The 18,847-nt window shown below is 36.8% G+C and overlaps 1 protein-coding gene across 1 annotated transcript; it reads left to right on the forward strand.

Annotated features, from left to right (window-relative positions):
- The first annotated feature begins 21 nt into the window (after positions 1 to 21).
- EXO1 (exonuclease 1) lies at positions 22 to 18,782 on the forward strand. Its single transcript, XM_040599097.1, has 14 exons — positions 22 to 153; positions 604 to 777; positions 2,961 to 3,080; positions 3,985 to 4,108; positions 4,884 to 5,021; positions 5,289 to 5,501; positions 6,766 to 6,953; positions 7,832 to 7,928; positions 8,532 to 8,748; positions 9,734 to 9,980; positions 11,153 to 11,639; positions 12,147 to 12,248; positions 16,404 to 16,597; positions 18,448 to 18,782. Exons 2-14 carry the CDS (start codon positions 617 to 619, stop codon positions 18,584 to 18,586), a joined length of 2,427 nt encoding a protein of 808 aa, XP_040455031.1. The 5' UTR covers positions 22 to 153; positions 604 to 616; the 3' UTR covers positions 18,587 to 18,782.
- Positions 18,783 to 18,847: the final 65 nt, after the last annotated feature.

Raw genomic sequence — 18,847 nt, forward strand, 5'->3', positions numbered from 1 at the left:
TTGTAGTCCCCCGCCGGGGCGGAGCCAGTGCCCTGAGCGCGCGCTGCTTGAAAACCCTGAGCGGCTGCCGCGTGCCGCGGTTGAGCCGAGCGGAGCGGAGCGGAGCCGAGTGGGGCCGGGCCGGGCCGGGCCTCTCGTCGCTCCCCCAGCGAGGTACGGGCTGCCCGGCGCGCTGCGGCTGTTGGTGACCGTGTTCCCCCAGCCCGCCTCTCTCACTCTCTTCTCCGGGCGATGGCCCGCGCTGAGGCAGAGGGGCCGGCGGCGCCATGTGGGAGGCGGCCCCGAGCTGGGAGAGCTGCCGGAGACCCCTTCTTCCCCGGGCGGGTACAGGTCGCGGTGTGGCGCGGGGGGCATCGCTGAGGGCCCCTGAGGGGAACGGGGGATGGGGGTGGGGAGGTGGGGCGTCGCTGCGGGCCCCTGAGGGGGGGAGGGGGGTCGCTGCGGGCCCCTGAGGGGAGCAGGGGAGAGGCGGCCCGCGGTCACGGCCGGCGGAAAGTGGGGGCGCCCCCCATGTCCCCGCTTCAGCCCAGCGCCCCGTCTGCAGCCTGACCTGAGGCTCCTCCACCTCTTCCGTGCCCACGCTTTTCGCTTTCCCCACTGCAGTTTAAGCCGCACCATGGGGATCCAGGGCCTGCTCCAGTTCATCAAGGAGGCTGCTGAGCCTGCTCACGTGAAGAAATACAAGGGGCAGGCGGTAGCGGTGGACACCTACTGCTGGCTGCACAAGGGCGCCTATACGTGTGCTGAAAAGCTGGCCCGAGGAGAGCCGACAGATCTGTAAGTCCTTCTTTCGGTCTCGGCCCAACTTTTCATAGCTTGATGCCTCATAAACTAAAGTCTAGTTACAGGAGTTGTACTTCTTACTGTTGCTTCCAAATTCTCAGTCCCGGTTGAATTTTTTATGGAAATGAAAAATGTTGGCTGTAAGTAAATAGCTTTCCAACTGTGCAAAATAAATATTAGAAGTATGTCATGGAAGAACAAACTGTAAAATATTTTCCATTAAAACACCAACGGTTAAGTGAGTTAGGTTTTTTCCAGCATTTCTTGCTTTCAGTTATGATATAATCTGATGAGATTCTGTCGATGCTACTCATGCTTTGCATTTAATACTATTTTCAGGACCCTTACTTGTAAGAAGTGGTACTTTATAAATACTGCTGTGACAAAAGTTGTAATGATACCGAGGAATTCTAAAAGATATGTTGTGCTCTGAATAAGGTGTAGAATTTTTTTTTCTTAACATACTATTCTTTGTAAGACTAGCTTTTTAAATAACATGGATTTTTCACTTAGTTATATTTCTAAGGAAGGAAATTAACAGAAATTTTGGTCATATTTAGAGTTCAGCTTTGGCGCTTAGATAAGGCTTGCAGAAGTTCTTACCCATCTGAAATACCGGGTTGAACTTTTTTTTTCTTAAGTTTGACTATAGTCTTAAATGAAGATTAATCTTTATTTTTTCAGAAATAAAGCTGCACTGATTAGTCAAGATCAAACTTCACTTATGAAATTTTGATTAAATGTTTGATTTGAGGAGAGTTAGTGGTTTGCAAATGAATTAGTCTTCTAACTCCTGCTTCTGTTGATATGAAGAATGGTAGCATTTCATCCGACCCTGCTACCTGCTTTGGAAGATAGTAGAGATCCTTCAGAATCCTGAGACTAGGATACACTTCAGTTGAGAAAGAAATTGACTGGCAGGAGATACATTAATAGTCATAGGAAACGTGGAAATATTTGAATTTAACTACATGACTATCTTATGACCAGATCTTGTTTCCATGAATGTATTATTGCTGATGAGAGCTTTACCTATAGTATAGAGTCCTTTCATGCTTTAAAATTTATCTGAATTGAGGTATTATATAGGTGCAATCCTGTCTTTCAAAAATCACAGTTATTTTTCAGTTTGTTTTGTAGCTCTAAAGCCAATAGCTTCAGTGCACATATCCTTAGATTCTGAGGGCTTGTAAGTCCCACTCTCCATTCCCTCCCTGTTCCCTGCTGGAAAGGTTGCTCTTGCTGTTTTAAGCAGCATCCTTAAAAAACAAATTTGATTTTTTTCCCCCATTGAGTGTTATTGTACCACACTTAATGTTTACATCAGCTATTAGATTTTAGTTCTGAGCTGCTGCTGAAATGATCTCATATGGATCTGTAGAAACAGGTAACGAGATAAGAGGTCTGATGGAATACACAAAGTCTTGAATTCTCTACAAATATTTTGCTAAGGGTCAGGCTTGGAAGGCAGTGGAGGATCGGCTCCTGAACCATGCATCATCTTCACTGTTAGTAAAATCTGGGCAACTGTCCTGTCTTTTGGAATATTTTCAGTACTGTGCCTGTATTTTTAGTATGGGAAGACGTTTGCCCATCTCCATAGCATGTACCCACAATCTGGAGAGAAGAGTGGATAGCGACACAAAGTTTTAGTGTCCTATCACTCCTCCAATTCTATAAAAGTTAATTTAGTCTGCCTTTCACAAGGCTTTGGGGAAAGACAACGTACTGTGCTCATTTGCCTCCTGTTTCCCTGGCCATTGTGAATTGAGTTGCTGAAACTAAAAAGATCCATGTTTTAATTTGCAAAGTTTTTGGCAGTGTTTGATTTTCTACATTAGGATCCAACTGAATTGTACTTGAGTTCTAATTTCATTTTGAGTAGGAGTAGGAAGCAGTCAGCCCAGTTCTGAGTTGGGAGATGGAGCGTTTATAATTTAAAAAAAAAACAAACCAAAAAACCCCAAACAAAAAAAAAACCCGCCAAAAAACAAAGCATGGATGTGTTTTTACTCGTTTGTGGTCCTGGGGAAATACTTGGCCTATGAAGTTCCTTGAACAATAGTTAGTCCTAAACTTACAGTTCTTCTTTCCTGCAAACAGAAAATATGCAATAGACTTGTTACTTACCAATAAAGTTTACCTTTCTTTTCTTACTTTTGTTACTGTTGATGCAGTTATGTGGCTTTCTGTATGAAACTTGTTGATATGCTCCTCTCATTTGGAATTAAACCTATTTTGGTGTTTGATGGATGCACCCTACCTTCTAAGAAGGAAGTGGAAAAGGCCCGACGAGAGTGAGTACTGAAATGTATTGATTTGCAAGCAAAAGAGTATCTTTAATGCTACAATTTATTTTCAAAATTGAAAAACCTTGAACTTCAGCTAAGTAGTAATCTCTGGTAAACTTTCCTGCAATGTAGTACTATTTCACTTAATTTACATTTCAAAATCATACAAACCTCTTCTTAGAGGTTTTATTCCAAAAATAGAAATGCATTTCATAAATGAAAGCACTTTTATAAAGGAAGGAAGTAAACCTCAACGTTAGTTCCTGTAATGTATTAAAGTCTTTTAGTTTACCCACTCTTGTGATCTCGGGACAAAAATACTTCTTCCCAATATAATTGTATTTAAAAATAACACCACCTTCTTCATCTTTCTCTACAAATACTCAGATAAACCTTTTCAGTCTAGGAGTCGGGTCCTTATATAATGGGACTTCTCGCTGAAGCAGGTGGGGTTTTTTAGTGGGTTTTATTTATAAATTCTCATGGGACATCTGATTCCTTCAGTGTGGAGAAAACAATTTCCAATATTTGAAGTAAATGATACCATCTGTCCTCTAAACCAATAAGTATCTTATGTCAGATATTCCCAAATTCTATTAAATCTTTTTTACTGCCACCTGAGAGTGGGTGCATCTCTTTTACACTGCTGATTTTGGTTCCTGAGTTGTTGCTGTTTTCTGAGAAAACAATATAAATTTCAATATGCCAATCTAATCATCCTTGTCAATAGAATGACTTTGTTATTCTTACGTTTTAAAAAGTTATGTAGTAGGACAGATTTGGGAAGCATTTATCTGCAAAACATCCCCCTCCCCCCCTCTCCCCTTTTCCTACCTATCTTTCATAGCCCTTTCTGCTACTTGTTCTTTTAAGTGAAAAATAACCTGATTGGTGGATATTTTTCTTTCAGGAAGCGTCAAGCCAGTCTTCTGAAGGGCAAACAATTGTTGCAGGAAGGGAGACTGTCGGAAGCTAGGGAGTGTTTTGGGCGCAGTATAAATGTTACCCATTTTATGGCTCATGAAGTTATTAAAGTAAGTTGTCAGTGCTCTTGATAGCAACAGTTTGTAAAAAATCTATGCAGTAGGTAGCATGTCTTACTTGTGCTTTATATGGTTGCCTCACTACCTCTTCTATGTAAGCAAGAAAAATATTTCCCCCTTAGCCTCTAATTGTCCTGCGTACATTGGGTTGTTAGGCGCAATTAACAAACTTTAACTTCACTCAAGTTTATTATGCCCAGTTGCATAAACAATGATGATACATCAATAGAAATACATCTCTTCCTACTGCTATGAACTGACTTTGATAATACCAACTGTTCTCATTTTTCTGCACAAAGACTAAACACAACTATTCTTTTTATTTTTTCCTTCCCAGTTAGTTCCTGAGAATAGACAACAGAAAAAATTTTGGCTGCTTAAAAACCTTTTCAGTAGCTTTTTGCCATCCTTCCACTGCAACCATAGGATCTTTATCAAAATAATATTACATTTGTTTCTGTGCTGTTTTCCTTGGTCCAGAATATAACTTGCATGAGTTTGAAGCTGGTGCCTGTGGTCAGGTGCCAGTAAGCATAGTATTACAGGGCACACAGGAAAGGTTGGATTTGTAAACTTCTTGTTGTAGGTTTAAGCTACTTGAAACTTCAGTTTTGAATACTAAATACCAGGCTTTGAGGGTGATGCGTGTATTGTTTAAAAAGATTGCGGTTTTAGTTTAAGGTAGATGTTCTTATGCTTTCAGATATCTTAAAGTAATTACTGAAAATTGATGCAAAGTACTTGTATGCTTCTTTTTTATATATAGGCTGCTCGAGCCCGGGGAGTTGATTGTATTGTTGCTCCGTATGAAGCTGATGCTCAGTTGGCTTATCTTAATAAGACTGGCATGGTTCAAGCCATAATTACAGAAGACTCTGATCTTCTAGCTTTTGGGTGTAAAAAGGTATGGAAGAGAATACTAATAGCCTTTACCTCTCACTGATATCTTAAAAGTAGAGTTTGAAGTCGCCAAATATGTTTGATATATGGTTTTACTATTCTACAGTAAATTGGGGAAATGGAAGAGATGAGAATAGCACTTAGCCTCTGCTGTCTCTACCAAGTGCCACAAGCTAGTTTGTATGAGTGAATATAAATATATATTATATATTTATATATAGTTTATATGAGTGAATATATATATATTGTTTTCAATTCCTCTTAATTTCAGGTGTTTCTGAAAATTGACAAGTTTGGAAATGGACTAGAAATTGATCAAGCTCGACTAGGAAATTGCAAGCAGCTTGGAAACGTATTTACAGAAGAGAAATTCCGCTACATGTGTATTCTTTCTGGTTGTGACTACCTCCCATCAATTCATGGAATTGGGTTAGGCAAAGCATGCAAGTTACTAAAATTAGCCAACAATCCAGATATTACAAAGGTGAAGTTGTTTTTTCTTTGTGTTGTTCTGGGAACCTATAGCAGTACACAGGAAATGAACACTGAATTCAAAATAAGAGGGGTTCTTGACTTTCTCCATTTTGAGGAGAATGCGAAAAGAAGTATTTTTTTTTACCTGTGCTTTCGAAGGATGCTGAGCTAAACTTACTAAAATGGCGTATTTCATTAAATATATAATAGATTCATCAAAGTTAACTTAATTGTTCTCATCCTTCAAGGGCGTATTCTATTTGAGGAGATACTTAAATTTTTGTAATGTTCTGAATATTTCCACCCCCCCTTATTACCTGTTCTTTCTTCTGTTTTTGCAGATTGTTATTAGAACTGTTAATTGAACTGTTACTTTAGCATAAGGGTGCTTTTATCTGTGTGTGGAATGGGCAGGGATTGGGAATATTATTTGGTTCCCATTTTCATTTAATTACATATGGATACAGATATTTATATAGTAAAAACATTAAGGAAGAAAAGTTTCATATGGTGCAAAAAAAAGAAATAAGGTAAGCTTGGTGTTTGGGTTTTTTTTCCTATCCAATGTATGAAATGAAAACAAATCTAGTATTGGGAAATACAGAGACTAAGAGAGTAGGAATAACTTCTGTGTAGACAGTAAGGAGGAAGAGAGATTTTTAAGAGCTATTAAGAAAAATATCTTACGTAGCTGTCCTGGAGGCATGTAAATCTAATCCAGAAAAGAGTTTAAATATGTACTCTAACTTACTGTATCTTCTTTAAGTTACTTTTATGCTTTAGCCTTTTTTTTTTCTCTCACAGGCTGTACTCAAAGAACTACAGTTTTGAGTTTAAAATACTTTGTATTGTGTAAAGCAGGCATCGAAACACTAGTTTGGTTGCCTTTTGTTGGAAGTAAAAGGAGAATTTTGAACTTTTTCCATACAAATCATTATTTACTTTTAAAAATATCTTTTTGAGCAAAATGCTAGTATTTAATAATTTAAAAAGCTTTTCACTTAATTTGTCATGTAATTTGTCACTGCAGTTTTCTATTTATTTATTGGACAAAAGAGTTAAATGCTGTTATTCATGTGATTGCAAGTAACTTGAGAGTGGGAAAATAATGTACAACACTTTTTTTTTCTCTTTCCTTTCCCTGTTGAAGTTGAATCTGCCTTTTGTAACAGGATACATACTTCATTTAATTACAGGTCAAGACATTTTGAAATGTATTTAACTTTTTGTGTAATGTGTTTAAATGAAACAGACCAGCATTTTTTTTTTTACAGGTTATTAAGAAAATGGGGCAATACTTGAAGATGAATATAACAGTACCAGAAGAATACATACAGGGTTTTATGCGAGCCAATAATACGTTCCTTTATCAGTTAGTTTTTGATCCTGTCAACAGAAAATTAGTTCCTCTGAATCCATATGGGGATGATATTGATCCAGAAACGCTAATTTATGCAGGACGGTATCCTTTGTGTTGAAACAGCAGAGTGAGGAAAGAAGGATGAGCAGATGTGGTGTCTTATACTTTTCATTGTGTCTGTGGTGTACTTTACGGGGTTTTTTTCATTGTATGTCAGCAGTTGACTAAAGCCTGGCTTTGTTGCAATCTTAGGAAGTTGGGGGTTTACTTCTTTTCTTTTGCTCTAATTTTAATTTTAAAAACTGCAGGGGGTAACAGAGTGACCTGTCATTGATACAGTGTTTTAAGCAGAAGTTACTGCTGCTCTTTGGTGTTTTGTTTTTGTTTTGACTTTTCTTTTATAGAAAACAACTCATTAAATACAGGCTACATTTAACCTTTTTTAATCACTTTATGACAGTCTTTTAGTTTCTGCCTGTGTTAAGTGTGTTATCTCTGCTATTTTAATTCTTGCAATCTGTGTTTTACTCCCTCCCTAATCTAAGCACATCCTGTTTTACTGGATGTGTCTTCCTATAGAATATATGAAGTAGCATTTTGTTGCACTTATGCAGCATAAACTCAGCATAGAAGATCAGGAAAATGAAGAGAAGGGGGACTGCTGAAGTAGTTACTAGCTTTGTATGTTCCTCAAGCCACCTAATCTCTGGCATTTCTGAAATTAGGAAGGAGAGAGATGGTAACTTTGCTGCTGCTGATTGACAGTTTTCCTTTTGACTTTTGTTATTTGCCAAGCACTGCAGATCTATTACAATTGCTGCTGAATCAGATTGAGCCGTGAGTAGTAGTATTTATGCTTTTAGTTGATATTCTAACAATGCTTTTTAGCAAAATGGGAAACAGCTAGTCTAACTTTCATGCTACAGTGCTTGAGATTTAACGTAATATTCAGATATTTTCCTTTAATATGATGGAAACAGACATTTTGGTGATGATACTGCTTTTCAGATTGCCGTTGGCAACATTGATATTGATACAATGGAACAAATTGATAATTATAACCCTGACACTGCACAGGTAACGGCTTTGTTCTGAAGTTATGTATTAAGGTTTTGATGTGGGTCTGCACATTCATGGAGAAACATGATTGAATGTTATCCACAACTGACTTGGCAGTGAAAGATACTCTGCTATTATAGAAACTGTATGTTCCTATGCACATATTTCTCATTCCTTGTACAGGTAAAATCTTACTTTCATGACATCTGACTTTGTCTGGTTTACTTTCAGACTTTTTTGATAAGTCCTTAATACTATTGACAGAAGTAACTGATTTAAAAATAAAATTCTCAGAGACTGGATTCTTCCAAGTATGTAACTCTGAAGAAAGTATTTTCCCAAATGAAGTTTTCAGAGTAGAAATAAAATTTAAACTTTCAATTTTCTTTGAGATGAGTTGTTAGTCACTTGCACCATATGGGGATGTCATGGCAGTGCAAAAAGAAAATAATTTGTATAAAAAGCATGAAAAATGTGGGAATACAAAATAAAATGTTTGTGTAGAGTATGTCGCTAGCTGTGCAAATGTCAAAATGTCCTTGTATGCTAAATGAGGAAATGATATATCAAAGACAAAACTACAAACCTATGCCTTGTTTTTTAATATTTTTTTTTTATTAGTCTGTGCAGCAGAGAAGTAGTGGCTGGAATGACAGATGTGCTAATCATGTAAATAGCATTTGGAGCAGAGACTACAAGTTTGGCTGTAATGCAGATACCGTTCCTCATAAAATACATTTGCTAGAGAAACCAACAACCAAAGGCATGGAGAAGATAATTAGTGTGAAAGGGCTAAAACTTCCAGGCAAAGAGCTCTTGGCAAAAAGGCTGAGGAGTGGTATGTTTTTATTAAGTATATAAATAACATAGAAGGCTGCGGGGAAAGAAATTATTTTTGTCTTGGACTTGATGGCATGAGATTTCAGAGGCCTGACTCTGATTGTATTCTGTTTCAAAAAGTTACAAGACTAACAAGCCATAATATTAAAACATACATAATGATTAAAGATGGCAGTAAACTTTCAGCAGGAGTTGATTTTAACTGTCTTTAATTTCTAGAAAACTTTGTTGTTTTCCATTTTAAGTTGACATGTTTAATACCATCTGGTATATTTTTAGATATTTGTGAGTTTAATTTCCATCTTACAATGGCTTGTGAAGAAATGAAAATAGCCTGTTTTTCTTAGAGCCAGTATTTGGCTAAACAGAAAATTTAAGAATGTATTCTGTAATCTTCTAACACAGTGCTGCCTGTATCCCCTGCCCTGTATAGGTATTCTTTACTCCAACTTTCTCACTTTTTGTAGTAAATCTATGCTATCTTGTCTTCTACACCATTAAGTTACATGTGTTGGAATAAACTGTGGGCTTGTAATAGATGGGGTACTATGCTCTTTTACTTCCTTTTCTGATTATGCTACTAAGGCTCTTTTTTTGTCTCTGTTACTACTGATGTCTTCCTGCTCCCTTCTTCATCAAAATTTGTAGTTAGTTTAGCAACCTGCCTTTAAATCAAATCTAGTTTTGCTTTCAAATGGTTTAAAAAAAACCAAACAAGACAAAACAGACCCAAACAATCATCGTGTTTCATTTCAGCTATTCTGCCTTCACTCCATCTATCTTTTCACAGAAAGTTTCTTTTAAGGCTATGTACTAGAAAACAACTTTGTTAAAGGCTTCTGAACTGTAATGTCAAGAATGCTCCTACCAGACCTTACTAAGATTAAGTTTGTGAGCATAAATATGTAATGCTCAATTGTCTCATAACTGGTTAATTCTAGAACGTGCTTCTACAGTGATGCTTAAACTGTCTTTATATTTAGAAGAAATCACGGATGGAGATCTGTTGAGCCAATACTCATTTTCAACAGCAAAAAAAGTCAAGAAGGAAAGTGATCATGACAGTCAAGCCCAGAAGAGTGTCTCAGCAATACAAAGCCTTGATTCTTCAGGGAATTCTGTCACTCAAAGCTCTGACTCCCTGCCCAGAGTTAGAAATAAATTTGCTTCCTTTCTACAAAGGAAAAACAAGGAGAAGGATGCTGTAGTTGTTCCAGGAACAAGAAGCAGGTATGCTTGTGTCACATACTAAGTAGCAAAAGAACTATTCACTGCCCTGGTTGCTGACATAGCATTTTTCTCATTTTTAGTATTCAGGTTATGTCAGACTTGTTTTATGCAACTGTATTAATACACCTGAGCTGAGATGGAGACCCCTTTGTGCTAGGCATGATATCTGTGTGACATAGATTAAATAATGTAAATTTTTTTACTGCAGAAATGAAGACTGTAGGACTATTCAATACAGTCTAGCTTCTGGGTACTAAAATTAATTGGGAATTAGCCATATTTCCTTTCCAGGTAAAGACCATATGATAATTCTTTAAAAAAAAAAAAGTAGCTGCTTTGTGCCAAGTATGTAAGCAGTTAGTGAATGTGTTGCATACTGTACGAGAGCTATCTATTCTTATCCCCTCCTATTCAGCTGATGCTCCTTATCTCTGCACCAGCATTTTGAGAAGAGGGACTTCAGGTTTGTTAGGGGGTTTTTTTGGCTGTGTTTTGTTGGCTTTGTAGGCTTTTTGGTGGCATTTGGCCACAGCTACTTGAATTTTGTTTTACAAAATATTATCACAATTATGGCTCTTACTGTGTAATTTATATCTGAAATAATTTGAATGTTTTTGAGCAGTATAATTTTACAGAACAGTCTTCAAACTGATGTTCTTTAGCATTAAGGCACACCTTCCTGAGCTGAAAGTTGTTATGTTGCATCAAAAATTGAGTTTTTCAGTGATGGTAGGTTATGCTCAGTTTCTTAAAACACTCTGACTTGCACTTACTCTCAGGAGTTGCTGCTATAGCATGGAAGAACTAGATGGGTTCTAGCTTCCTTGAAAAGAGGTGCTTCACTACTGTTTAGTTTTGTGATAATTCATGAATATTTTTAAATTTCATAAGATTCCTAGGTGTTTCTCCTCAGATGAGGAACCTTGTTATTTTTTCAGTCAATGAATGGCGTGTTTACAGATGCTTTTTTCTTTTTTTTTTTTTTTTGTTACCTGTGTTAAATGCCTCTCTGAGGGACTAGGACTTTTCCCATTGTTAAAATAATTTGTGTCTAAGTGCACTTAAAAACAAAAAAAAAGTTGATGGGCAGAGACAACTATTATTTTTTCAAGTTTATATACTTAATTGCAGTAACTTTCTTCTCCTTTGCCTTTACCCTTCTCTTTTTCTAGGTTTTTCTTCAATGATGCAATTATCTTTGATGTTAGAGCAGAGAAGGATGATCGTGATGTAATTCGAGATGTTGAACAGGATTGCCAGGAACAGGAAGTAAAACATGTAGCAGACGATGTTTCTCAGTTTTCAGAAACTGAAAAATCAACAAGGACTGTCTTTACACCTCCTGGAGAAATGCAGAAAAACTGCTTTCAGTGGTTGAGCAGCCCTGTAAATAATTCAGAAAATCCTGGTCCATCTCGTACTGTATGTTCACAGCAGTTTCACCAACAGAGAAGCAACTGTGTGGTATCCCAGGAAGATCAGAGTAATGGGGTACAAGTGGAGAGTGAGGCAGTGTGTGGCAAATTGGAGGAAGAATCCTCCACCTTAACAGAACTGGAACAGTCATCAGAGTCTCAAAGGTCTCGGGAGCCGTCAGAATGCAGTTTGGAGTCTTCAGAAACACTGCAAGTCCAACTGAACAACAGTTCAGATAGAGAAGTAAGAAAACTAGGCACTGTTTCAGCATTTGCTTTCACTTTAAATTATAAAAGAAATCAGGCAGCGAAGTCTTTTCATCAAAATGATACCCTACAGATTATGTAGGTTGTGCTAACAAAACTTGTCAGCGCTTAACATAGTTGTGTAGAATGGAATGGCTAACTCGCGTAAATCAAATCTGTTCTCTGGGTTTTGTTTGTCTTCATTCTTTTCACTGCTATCACTACAGGGAGTCATAAAAAACCAAAACCAACCAAACAAAGCACCAAAACATTAAATCTGGTTGATGTTCTCGGCTTTTGTTAGTCCCTGAAGAGGTCCTTTCAGAAAGCATGCGTGTGGCACCATTAGTGTTGCTTGCTGAAAATAAGCCCAGGTTTTTGTGTAAGTTCCTAGAACTGTTGAAAACTTTATACCCTATAAAGAATATATGTGTAGATATAAAAATATGCATGGGGAGGGGAAACCCAAACTGTGTTAAACCAAATGAATTTTCTCTTGATGAAGGTATCTGACTCCAGTTTAAAACTGGCTGATGATCAATGTGCTCGGTCTCCAGTATTTTCTGCTGTTCAAACTGACAGAAAAAATACAGTCATAAAGACAAAGGTAAGAATTCTTTCAAGTTTACTATAAGCTCTATTAAACTCTGAAAATCAGTTTTTGCTTTCTGTTAGTTCATTCTGGAACTCTTAATGAGAGAGTCTTGAGCAATGCACATGCTGGCAAGCGAAAACTATATTCTTGGTCATCTATACCAGAGCTGAGATTAACTATTACCAGGCCACTTATAAGTGATATCACAGCTACAACTTATTTGGGCATTTTAAACACTTAAGTATAAAATCGGAAGCCTCACTATGGCAAAAAACTGATTTTCTTCAGGCATGCTAAATATACAGGGTTTATGACGTGAATTGTAGTCACGTTCATAATTGAGATACAGTCACAAGATACAACATCATTTCATTGCTTGTCAATAAATCTGCTAGTTTAGCAGTCTCCTTCCACTTTGGCTAGAAAAAGCATGTTCAGATTTCAAAATCTGGAAAGGTTTTAGTCAACTGTTCTTGTTTAATTGTTTTAGTTAAAAGCTTTTTTAGACACTAACGAATCAGTATGGAAGGACAGTCAGTTTTCCTTCAGGGCCTGCTTTTCAGTTACTTTTCCTGTTGGCTGGGCACCTGTATATAGACGTATGTGGCTGCTTAGACATCTAAGAATAGACTTATGTCCCTTGTCTTTGTGACATTTCTAAGAGCTTTGCCTGTTGGCCTAGCTTACAAAACTTCTAAGATCTTAACAGCTAAAAGTGTTCTAATTCCTTAGGTGTTATCGCTAGAATTAGCCAAAAGATTAGTGAGTCAAAGGAAGATGCTTTCATCCTTTCTTGTACACCCCTACTAACTTCTTTCTCGCAGTCACAGTAAAAATCGTCTCGGTTCAAGAATGGTGTGTGTTTTGTGTAATAGTGGCATCTTGTGGTTATTGTTAGTAACTGATGTCTTAAGCTGGAATTCACACATTTTTATTTCAGAACACTCAAATATAAAAACTGATGCTTTTTCATTAGATCAGCATTCTGCCTGCTTCTCCTGAACAAAACTGAGCAATAAAACGAAATCAGCCTGGGTTTGAGAATTTTATTACTTTGTTTTTAAGAATGTAGTTAATATGTTTTACTTACTGTTTTGCTCACCCTAAAGGTATATTGGGAGAATTAATAGACTAAATATTGGGGATACACAGAATGGAAGTACTGAGACAATATAAGCATTGTATAAAAACAAATTTTCAGGATGCTTGGAGTTCTTCAGACAATAAGAATCTGCTGAAAAATCTGTAAGAACAGTAGGGTTAGTTACTAGCAAATGGCTAGTAGGAGAGCTTCTGTCACTTATTTTCTTGGCCCTGCATTCCCTCTACTTCCTTTATGTGCTGGTAGTAATACTTACAATGAGTTGGACTGGAAAACTGTCACGTTAGTTTTCAGCCAGGTCAACAATAACTAAAAGGATCATATTGGAATTCAAGCCCACACAGATTCTCAGGCTCACATGAGTTGTAGCACCAATGAGACTGTTGGAACAAGTAGCCAGAATTGAAGAGGGAGGAGGCAGAGAGAGAGAGAGAGAGAGTACCACTTTTGGCTAAATTTTCCCTTAGGATTGCTTATTGCAAGTGCAAAACAAGAGAAATCTTTACTGGTGTTACATACAGTAAAAGATACTGAAGAGAATGAGTTCCAGATCTAGGAAAGAAGCAGTCAATCACTTCAAACACAAGTTATTCTGATTTTGGTAAGCTGAATAACATAGCTGATCTGCACAGAAATTTAATAATTGGGGGAGGCAATGTGGGGAACTTGCAACTCTTACAATGGTTCTAATCCAAAATACGAAGTGCTTAGAGAAAAACTTCTATTCACTTTGATATTAGAATTGACTAACTAACAGAGGCCTATAATGAGCTCTCGGGGACTTTGTAGTTTTTCCTGTGATAGGATGCTAGCTGTGGTTTTCACTGCTAATTATTTTCCATAATTGCTATGAGCCCAGCAAAGAGGCTAATTTTGACAAAATAGCAATCTGCTCTGGTTTTAAAGTTTCTTAGTGGGCGTTCAACGTGCAGCTTTGCCTACTTTGGGATTAGTTAAGTTATAACTCTCTTAATTCAGTACCACAAAGAAATGTAGGTTATGGGTGACTTCACATATGTTGCAAAATGGCTGAAGCAATAAATAAACAGCAAAACACTACAAAGCAGGGAGTTCCAGGATTTTATTTTTATTCTTCCCAGTATTCTTGTTTAAAGCGTAGGCTAAAAGATGAAACTTTTCTTCCCGAAGTTTTATTTGTGATTCTGAGACCTGCTTAGTCTATTTGGGTAGAAACAATGTCATTTCAATATAAAACTATATAACAAGTGTGTGGTAGGGAGATGACAAAATGCCATGTTTTGGAAAGAACAGAGGTAAGAGTTCTTTTTGAAGAAAAGGTTGCCAATATCTTTTATACCAAGATAAAAGTCTTGGGTGATCAATAGCAAATACTTTGAGGAAGAGCTATTTGCATTAGTTAAGTGAGGCACCTGAAGTAGGCAGAGCTGTGCCATCTTCTAAAGATGATTGAGCAAAACAGGGAAGATTATTCATTTAAAGTAAAATGCTTCATTTTAACATTATCTAAATAGGAAATATAAGTATTACTTACAACCTAGGTGTCCTAAACTAATCTTAAGTAGCCAACTGTAAAATAAGAGCTTCTTACAACTGTAGACAGTCACCATCTCTTCTGCAGGTATTTTGATAATTATGTTTTGGTCCTCATAACAGACAAAAGCTAATATAGCAGGCTAGAAGTGAGTGATCACTTAAAAGCTGGTCATTGTGAGTAGTTCATGTTCTACAACAAAGTGACAGAATGGCTCAAATAGTAAAACATTCTAGTGCTTCTGAACTGCTGCTTCCCACAAAACTGGGGAAAGCGATAAGTGTATGTAAGAGGAAAAAAAAGTAATGGAAAATATGAATAGGGCATTTGTGGCTTTTTGCCACTAGTGAACTTACTTGGCAAAGTTTTAATTTTGTTTAAAAGTAAATTTCATGTATTTAATTATTGTGCTACGATTATGCACATATAGTACAAACAGGAATTGTACTGATTAAGTAGTACAGAATTAAATAGAAAAATAGAATTGTAAATAGAATTGTAGTGATTAAATAGCAATAGGTACAACTTCTGGTTTATGAAATGTATTAGGCTGCTCGCAGGAAAAAATCTTGCAGACTGGGCTTCAGTGTTTTTCTTCTGTTAGGATAAACCTACTACTTTCTGTGCATGAAGTTGGAGAAGGTAAAAATTAACAACATTGTATCCATATTAGGAAGTGTGATAGCAGTCTGAACAGCTGGCAGCCAGTTAGCGTGATATTGACCCCAGAAAAATGACAGTAATACAAATGACTGTGGTTAGGGATGAGAATGTGACGTATAGAAGTCACACTGACTGACCTAATTATATTAATTTGGTCATGTCAATTTGAGTTTTATGTACTTGTAAATATGAAAAAAACCCGACAGATTCAGTGCTTGAAACTGATAAGTGAATTAAAAATGAGGCACACATTTTTTTAATAACAGGGGTGGTGAAGAGCTAGAATAAATTATATAATGAAGTAATGTATTTTTCTTTTAATTGACGTGGTCAAACTTAAGACTGGTTGCATTTGAGAGAGATTCTGGCCAAGAACAGCAGGTTTGAGTTTCAGGTACTGAAACTGGTCCAACTAGAGGTCTGATGATCCTTGGAATAATCATACTGATATCTGTGCTCTGCTTATGACTCCATTTTTCGTGAAATCTGAGTATCACAAAGTGATACCTGAGTAGCTTCTCTTAAAATTCTGAAAGTTGACACTAAAGAGTTTTTGTTGTGCTCTCATATAAACAGATGAGAAAATAAATATTCAATGACTTTAAAAACTGCATTCAAAACAAATGTGTATTTGCCTCCTCTTAGAATACAAATACCTATGGAAACCAGTTTGCCAGTCCTTACAGCTGCATTATGTCTAATATATTCGAGATGCTACTTTTTAGATTAGTGAAGCTATCTAAATATACCTTGTTGTGGCAATTCAGATTGCATTATCTCACCATAACGTAAAGCACTTTATTTCTTTATTATAAGCTTTGCAGCATAATATCTGTTACGTACAGGTTGTTGTTTTAACCATTTGTACTGTAATATTAAAATCTCACAGGTTCCTGGTTTACGTAAATCCAGTTGTATAGGGTCACGTATTGTAACAAAGCTCAAGCCATTGATACCAGCTAAGGTAAGCGGATTAAGCAGGAAGCTGTCACCTGTGCAGAAGAGAAATCACTGCGATGCTGAAAATAAGCTGGGACTGCAAGATGCCATTAGTGAACTCCGCAAGAACTTCCAGTTTAAAAGGTGAGTTGCTTTAACACCGTGCTTGGTACCATGTATACCTTTTTCCCAAAGAAACAAATTTCAAAGCGGATTGTACATGCCTCCACACAATTCAATAAAGATAACAGTTTAAGATGGTTATTTTCTACATAGAATTTTTAATTTTCTAGGCTTGGTATAACTATGAAGTACGATTTGTGGTAAATATGCTCTTCCAATTACTTTTTTCTTTCTAACTAGGAAAACCTCTCTGCTAAAATACATTTACTGAAGTAGTGCATTTAGTTTAACATAATTTAGATTAAAATTATCATCGTTTGACGTCAAATACCAAAAGGCATTTCTTGGTCTGAATGCAAAAGCTGCATAAAAGTTGCCACGCTTAACTGAATACAAGGTTGTTCCTACTTAATTTGGTGCCTCTCACATTTTGCGGTGACTGTCAGAACTGTTCTCCTTTCAAGATGGTGCTGAATTAATGGAATATTTCTGTTCGCTGAAGTCACTGGTTACAAGAGACATTTTTGTGCATTATAAAATGCTGCTGTTTTCCCTTGGGCAGATGACTTGGCTAACTTGACGTTTCTGCAAATATCTTCAAGGTTTGAACTTGAAGGACAATGATATTAAAAAAACAACCAAATGAAAAAATAAACACCCCCCCAAAAGTCTAGATATTCTAAATTAACGCTATTTCCATGGGCTCAGGTAAAAACTCCTGGTGGCAAAGCTTTCCCGCCTCCAAGTAGCAACCTCAACTTAAAATTTATTATTTAAATAAGACCTAGTTATTTAAAACTGAAACCAAATGTGAGTAGGAGAAAAATATTCTTTTTGTGCTAAGCAGTAAATGTGAGGCTGGTAAGCACGTGTTAGTCAGATGAATATATTTTACAAAGTTTGGGCCTTATAGTAGTTTATTACAAATATAGAACTGATTTCTATTTAAAAAATATTACTTGCTCTATTAACATTTCTCAAATTATATTATGCTCTCAATGCAGGTTAAGAATGACAGTTTCAAAGAGGAATTGAAAGTGCTTGTGTATGTATTGCTTGATCCCTATTTGGGAATGTCTGACCAGGGTTGTTCACAGGGAGAAAATTTATGTATTTTGTTTTATCAGAATACAGGCAGAAAGAACAGAGTGAGCCTAGATGGCACTCTGTTACTTTTCTCTGCTAATTATTGCAAGAGTTAGCTCCCAACATCCACATTTTATTCATTCAGTTTTGGCTGGACTGTAACTTCTGTGTATATACTGGGGATATATATTTTTGTATATATTATTTATCTAAGTGAAGTACTTCTAATATTAGCTTTTAAGGGATTCTTTTCTTCATTTATTTCACAAAAAGTTTTTTTTCTCACTACCAGGACTCGCTTAGCTCTGAGTATTCTTTTTATGGTTTTTTCAGATATTAAGATGTTTCTAAATTAGCCTTGTCTCGAATTACATTGTCTGATGGCAAATAAATCACGTGGGACACTAATCTGTTCTAACGTCAAGACTCGGGGGATATATATGAAACTAGTTACTCAGAAGACTTCGATGCTTAATAAAGCACGTACAATCCAGAGTGGAATGGGGGTACATATGGTCTTTCAAATATGAAGCTAATAGCTATCATTCTGTCACAGGATAACTGGAACAGTTGAAACCAATTTAGTGAAGTTATGCAGTTGTAGTGAAATCGAAATGAAACCCCTCCATTACAGATTTTTATCTTGGGTTTATTTATAGGTGAGGGGATAGTTAGGTGAGGTGTCTTGCTTTGTTTTAACCCTTGTGTTCTTACAGGCCTGTGATTGGAAACATATAATATCATAACATTCTTGGGGTTTGTTTTGTCTTTGTTTTTTTGTGCAGAGAGTATGAAAAACTTCCTTCTTGTAAAAAGTCAGATCCGTTATCTCCAATCAAAGATAATATACAGCTCACTCCAGAAACAGAAGACATCTTTAATCATCTGGAACACAGTCATGTTCAGAGAGCTATATTCCAATGAACTGCATGCTGTGCACAGTGGGATGCATTTTTAATAGTTGTCAAAACTTACCTTCTGGATATTTCATCAATATAGAAAAGATGCTTTGAAAACCGCCTATGTATTTTAGTCTGACTAGTGATTTGTTATCATCTTTTATAAAAGCTTGAATAGAAAGGTACAGGTCTATACTGACTGAAATAAAATCTTTTAGATACCTGTGTTCTCTCAAAGTTCTCATGCCAAACCTTTGTCCAAACCTTTTTCAGCTGCCCCTGAGCA

The sequence above is a fragment of the Falco naumanni genome, chromosome 6 (genome assembly GCF_017639655.2).
Source record: "Falco naumanni isolate bFalNau1 chromosome 6, bFalNau1.pat, whole genome shotgun sequence".
In the NCBI taxonomy this organism is placed as follows: Eukaryota; Metazoa; Chordata; class Aves; order Falconiformes; family Falconidae; genus Falco; species Falco naumanni.

Bases quoted from the DNA above. Each gene is read 5' to 3' on its own strand.
- EXO1 (XM_040599097.1), top strand. From the start codon at position 617: ATGGGGATCCAGGGCCTGCTCCAGTTCATCAAGGAGGCTGCTGAGCCT. The intron at 8,749-9,733 runs GTATGTTTTTAT...CTTTATATTTAG, and splicing joins GGCAAAAAGGCTGAGGAGTG to AAGAAATCACGGATGGAGAT. The intron at 11,640-12,146 runs GTAAGAAAACTA...CTCTTGATGAAG, and splicing joins ACAACAGTTCAGATAGAGAA to GTATCTGACTCCAGTTTAAA.